The sequence below is a fragment of the Scyliorhinus canicula genome, chromosome 9 (assembly GCF_902713615.1).
Source record: "Scyliorhinus canicula chromosome 9, sScyCan1.1, whole genome shotgun sequence".
NCBI lineage: Eukaryota > Metazoa > Chordata > Chondrichthyes > Carcharhiniformes > Scyliorhinidae > Scyliorhinus > Scyliorhinus canicula.
This window is the reverse complement of record NC_052154.1, coordinates 140,842,912-140,849,026: the sequence shown is the minus strand read 5'-3', so window position 1 is coordinate 140,849,026 and position 6,115 is coordinate 140,842,912. Positions and strand designations below refer to the sequence as shown.

Sequence of the window (6,115 nt, the reverse complement as noted above, 5' to 3'; positions counted from 1 at the left end):
AAATGAATGAAAATACCACGTTCCGCCTGTTTGGCCGATTATATATATAATTCCGTTTAAATACTGAATTCACTGCAGCAAAGACAATTGTCTCGTGAGGTACAAATCGGGCCGTGTCACCACAAAATAATTTACATTTCCATCGACCATTTCACCTCGCAGAAACTGACTGGACAGGAGTTGCCCTGTTTAAGCGAGTTCGTTTGAATGTGTTTTGTTAAGCGTTGAAAACGACGCCGGAGTTCCTGGGCTCGATGAGGCTGATCAGTCCGTCAAGGGGAAACACGCGCGATAATCTTTCTTATTTTAATTCTCACGTTTTAAACCCGAATTGAGCGAGACCATGCTGGCGACGTTGAAAATAGAAAAACTTCACCTTTCAAAATATTTTTTTTTAAAAAGCAACGCATGCACGCAAGTGGTTAGCATAAAATGTATTTAATGAAACCCTTGGGGAAATTGCACTTGTCGCTGCTGTCAGGAGAGAAATAGGAAAGCTCTTCTGGAGAGGGCTGGTGTTTAATGGTGTGATAGCAGGCAGCCTGACTGACTGACCCAGTCATGGAGAGCCTGGGCCAATGGGAAATGGGCCAGCCCCGGACCCTGAATAAGACAGCCTCCTGCTGAAGCCGTCCGATTGGTTGATGGAAGAGTTTGGGCGTTCGAGGATTCTGTCCCACAGCCCCCAGAGTTCGGAATAAATAGGGCAAAACTTGCACTGCACTGAGCACAGGTACCGAACGGTACGCGAGCGATATAGCCAAAGGCAACACAATCCTAACATTAAGAGGAAACGAGAGGAAGGTCCTTGTTCATTAGAATCCCAGGCCGCCCCATCATGGAGATAACGGACACCTCTCTGTGCTCCTTCTCGTCTGCTGATGACTTCTACGATGACCCCTGCTTCTCCACTTCAGACATTCACTTTTTCGAGGATCTAGACCCCAGGTTAGTCCATGTTGGGCTCCTCAAACCCGACCAGGGGCCGGCCGAGGACGAGCACATTCGAGCCCCGAGTGGGCACCACCAAGCCGGCCGCTGCTTGCTTTGGGCTTGCAAGGCTTGCAAGAGGAAAACGACCAACGCCGACCGCAGGAAAGCGGCCACCATGAGAGAAAGGAGGCGCCTTAGCAAAGTGAACGAGGCGTTTGAAACCCTCAAGAGGTGCACGTCCACCAACCCGAACCAGAGGCTGCCCAAAGTGGAGATTCTGAGAAATGCGATCAGGTACATCGAGAGCTTGCAGGCCCTCCTGAGAGATCAGGACGAGAACTATTTCTCAGTCATGGATCAATACAGTGTGGACTCAGATGCCTCCAGCCCACGATCCAATTGCTCTGATGGAATGGTAAGAACGTTGTGATGGGTATATGGAGAGACATGCACGCAATATCAATATTGAAAGAGATAGAGTAAAGGAAGGGCAAATCATTAAGTCAATTTCATCATTAACATTTGAACGATTGATTTCGTTCGACTAAATTGTTTCCAAGGTTTTATTTACCTAGATTTAGTAAAGCAAACAGAAACATTATTAACACTTCTTGTATCTTAAGTCCAGGCGGAAGGAATGCTGCCTGACATATTTTCAGACTGTTTTGTCTGCATTTAAAGCCAGATGCAAGAACGGTTTAGCTGCGATTAGATACCCATCTCATATGAACCGTTTAAAATATGTCAGCCCCCGGACAACACAAAACAAACAATTCGCTGGTCACACCAGTTCAAGGCACTGTGACTGACCTGGCTGGTGCTCTTTTTGTTTTGCAGTTGGATTGCAGAGGCCCCACGTGCACCAGGAGACGCGGTCACCTCGACAACACCTACTTCTCGGAAACGCCAAACGGTGAGTACGTGTTTACTGGCCAGAGGGAGCCCAGACCGCAGCAAACTAAATAAATAACACAAATCACACGCAGCGGGGTCCCACCCTGAGAAAGAAGCTGCACGACACAGCCAAGTGGTCAGTGTAAATCCAGTGTATGACGGTGGGAACATTACACTACATTAGCAGAGAAGCAAAGCGGTCTCAATGTGACACATCTGGCATGTGGTGTGGAGGCATGAACGATTGCTTGATTTTCAGAGAAATGTATCCCGCATTGCATTTATATTTTGACCTCCAATATGGAGCAGCAATAATTGTGCCCAGTGTCAGACTGATGTTTTTCAGAATATTTATGGACCCCCCCCCCCCCCTCCCCCTCCCCATTCCTTTGTTGTATTGGTTGAGAAGTTGTCAGCGGTTAATTCGATTCGCTAGTTTCGAAATGACACGGGCTGCTGTTTCTGTTAGCGCGTTGGCAATTGAGCTCCTTCCAGCCGAGTGTTGCCGTCCTTCATTGTCTTCTATTGCAATGTGTTTAGATTCGAGAACTGGCAAGAGTTCCGTTATTTCAAGCCTGGACTGTCTCTCCAACATCGTCGAAAGGATTTGCACAGATCGGCCGACGTGTCCGGTAATGATCGTCCCAGGCGGGACGGTGGGAAGTCCCACATCTCCCCGGGAAGGGGCAACTTTGAACGACCCCACAGGTATTATACCATCGCCCGACGGCTGCACCCGCATCGAGATTCCGACTGACAACCCCATCTACCAGGTGTTATAACGGGCTGAGGGTAACCGCCCAGCCACCCTTCGGTACATTTGACGATAACGATTGAACCCGGCTGAGGAGAAGGCGGCACCAGGTTAGAGAGAACGGTTCATAGCCAGAAGTGAGGCTAGTCATCCAAGAACGGACTCACAAAGCGGTGTGACCCACACCCTCCAGCCATATGTACTAAAGCCTAACCAAACACACATTTAATTCTTGTCTGCATTTAGAAACAAAAACGTGTTTCTTTTTTTTTCTATTTTTCCTTCTTGAAATGCATCCCAACAAAAAAAAATCAAAACGTAATGTGGACCACTTTTTGTAAAGCTTTGTGTATAATTGTAAATAAGAGTTGCCTTTTGCTAATCCATTGAAATATTTAATGTCGCTTGTTTATAGAAATGCTTGGTTTGATGTGCCAAACTAAATTTATATATTTATATATTATCAGTGTGAATGCCAAGACTGTTTCAAGAAATGCAAAATAAAAAAAGGTATTTATAAAAAAAAGTTTCCCCCTTTTCTGCACAAGTTCTGGCACTCCAGCCGGTGACTTACCATACTGAGAAACTTAATTGTGAGCGTTTAACTCTCATAGAAAGAAGCGGAGATTTTTATTCAGGGCGAATGTCTGCTCCACTTGTATGTCTGTGTGTTGAGACAGATTCGATCGACTCATTCACAAGAAGGCATTGGTTGAGTACTTGAGTAGAGACAGTGTGCAGGGGCGAAAGGCTGGGAGGTGGCAGTAAACCATGATGCTCGTTTGGAGAGCCGGTGTATACACCATGGGCCAAATGGCCTCTTTCCGTACCCCTAACAATTCTGAGATTCCGTGAACACAATCCAAAACACATCATCAAGTTGGCCCTGTCTCAAATGTGTGGGCAACATTGCATTTCAATAAAACCCTGAATGATCTGTCAGACCTCCTGTAGATACGCGAGGGGAGTCAGGAGTGAAACTCCTTTCTGTTCTCGAAGTGGCAGTGGCCTTGATCTCGTTTTATAACGAAAAAGACAGCGGCCATTGGCCGACAAGGCAGACAAGACAAGACAAGACAAGCCATTGGCAGAATAAACCAATGTTAAAAAAATAACCCCAATTTTCCTAAAACTCTGTGATTTAAAAAAAAATATGGCAAGCATGGAATATATTACCAGGTGCTAGTATTCCTGTTGCTCCCGAACTGTCCTTACCTCACATACCAGTCACAATCGGTCGGAAATGTGAAATGAAATCCTTCCCACACGTTAAAAAAAATGAGCTCCAGAGACCAGGCTCAGCAGCAGGAATTCATCAAGTCCAAGGTCGCTGAAATGTGCCTTTCAAAGCAACATGGATAGAGTGGTGGAATGTGATCTTCAAAACATTGCTCAGGATCCCGAAATAATGGAATACTGGTCACGGAGCTCTAATTTATCTCATCCCAACATCGGGATTGCAAAGGGCAGGCGGACAAGCCAAGTGCCTGAGTAAGAGCAACATGTGATTAGACAAAAAATATATACGTTTGAGCCAATTTAAAATGCAGTACGAAATTTAGGTAAAGTCCGCCGTGTTTCGGGACCCGGTTTGACTCACATTTACCGCCGGCCCTTGAATATCTCAGTAAAAACCAAACCGTTTGTTAAATGCCCCAACACATGGTGGCACATTAGACTTTCCACAGTGTCTTCAGAGCGCCGCAGAGGACACTGAACCCGGTTAACAGTGAGCAACCTTCATTCCAATTCAGAAACAATCCTGAGGAACTGATTTGATACGTAGTTCTGGTAACGACTTATTTCATTATGTTATTGGAGGTTGGACTCGGGACTACATGGGTCAAAAAGGCAAGGTCCGCTTGTGCATTTTGTGTATTTTTTAAAAATCTATATATTTTTTTCACGAAAGTGAACTATTTGACATCTTGAACAGCGAAAACACTCGGCCCTGTGTGAATGACATTAATCCAGACCAACAGCCAGAGATCAAAGTTCAGCATTAGGGAATAGTGGATCTTAATCCCAATCTTTATTCAGCGTTATTTAACCCCACTTGGGCCCACAGTGGTGTGGGAGGACATCACATTGACAGCATATCTCAAACACTCGGAACAAATTGCATTTGCTGATTCTGTCAGTTTACAAGATTCCCAGTTTGAAAAACTGCCTCTGTCTTCTCGCGGGCGAGATGGTACAGTGCTCATTAAACATATTACACTTCAATAATTTATTAATGCTAGGGCAGGTAAATTGCCTCCTACAGCATCCCGTTAGAGGCTTATTCTAACGAATCCTTCACACGGATACTGCACCCACACTCGGTTTCTTTTTCAATTCCCTCCCGATTGACTGAGGCACCGTGCAGCCTTGCCAACTACCCGCTGCTGCAAGCGTTCACAGCAGCCATTCATTCTAAATGAAGTGATACAATATTTGGAATTGCATGGACTATGCAGAACAGGACCAAACCATTCAGTATAGCATGTGCTCAACTGGGGCCTCCTCCCATCATTTTGTCATTTAACTCTCCCAGCTCGGTTTCCCCCGCATTCCAATCTTTTCCCTTTGTGCATCCCGATATTTGACTCATTTTAGGCGCGAGGACGACAGTCTGGCCATTCTATTCATGAAGGAGCATCCTGGGTATTCCATGTTTGATTTCTGGCTTTCTGAGCTTCTATTATTGGCCTTTTCCTTTGCTTTTCCAAACCAGTGGAAACTTGGCGCCTCATCTTTCAAATACATGTCATACTTTAAAATAAATTCACTGGGTCAATCCCATATTTCCCATTACAGCCTCTTCATCCTTTTCTGACAGGGGATCACCCCGGTAAATATATTTGCACTCTTTCCAGCACCTCGATTTAATATATATATTGTGGGTACTTTTTTATAATATGGCGAGGAGACGTGTACACAGTACTTCAGGTATTCCCCTGTAGAGTTCTACAATGTTTTAAAAATATTTTATTCAAGGGATTTTCATTTGCGCAAATAAAAACAGAAGAATAACCAAACAATATTATAAACAACCAACCCCCCACTTCCCCTTCTCCACTAACTCCCTTCCCCATCCTGCCTTCCCCATTTTAACACTCTCACCCCCCCCCCCCCCCCCCCCACCCCCTTTGCTAATCCCTGAAACTCCCTGTTAAATAAATCGATAAATGGATTCCACCTCCGGGCGAGCCCATCGACCCACCCCCTCAAGATGAACTTGACTTTGTCCAGCCTCAGGAATTCTGCCAGGTCGCTCACCCACACTTCTGCTTTCGGCGGCTCCGAATCCCTCCACCCAAGCAAGATCTGTCTCTGGGCTATCAGGGAGGCAATGGCCAAATCTTCTCTCACCTCCTGGTCTCCCGGATCTTCCCGAAAATCCCCAATCTCTGGACCAGGGCCACCTCCACCCCCAGCAGATTCTACAATTATTACACACTGAATGAAATGCTTGAAGACTTCTCTGGTTCTCACAAAATAGATACCTAGAGACCCGATCAGTCTTTTCTATATTTCTCCTTCCCGCTGTGA

The 6,115-nt window shown here is 45.6% G+C and overlaps 1 protein-coding gene across 1 annotated transcript; it reads left to right on the top strand.

The window, feature by feature from the left end:
• The first annotated feature begins 589 nt into the window (after positions 1-589).
• myod1 (myogenic differentiation 1) lies at positions 590-3,107 on the top strand. The gene is made up of 3 exons (XM_038807792.1): positions 590-1,348; positions 1,771-1,846; positions 2,368-3,107. Exons 1-3 carry the CDS (start codon positions 839-841, stop codon positions 2,607-2,609), a joined length of 828 nt encoding a protein of 275 aa, XP_038663720.1. The 5' UTR covers positions 590-838; the 3' UTR covers positions 2,610-3,107.
• The last annotated feature ends 3,008 nt before the right edge of the window (positions 3,108-6,115 follow it).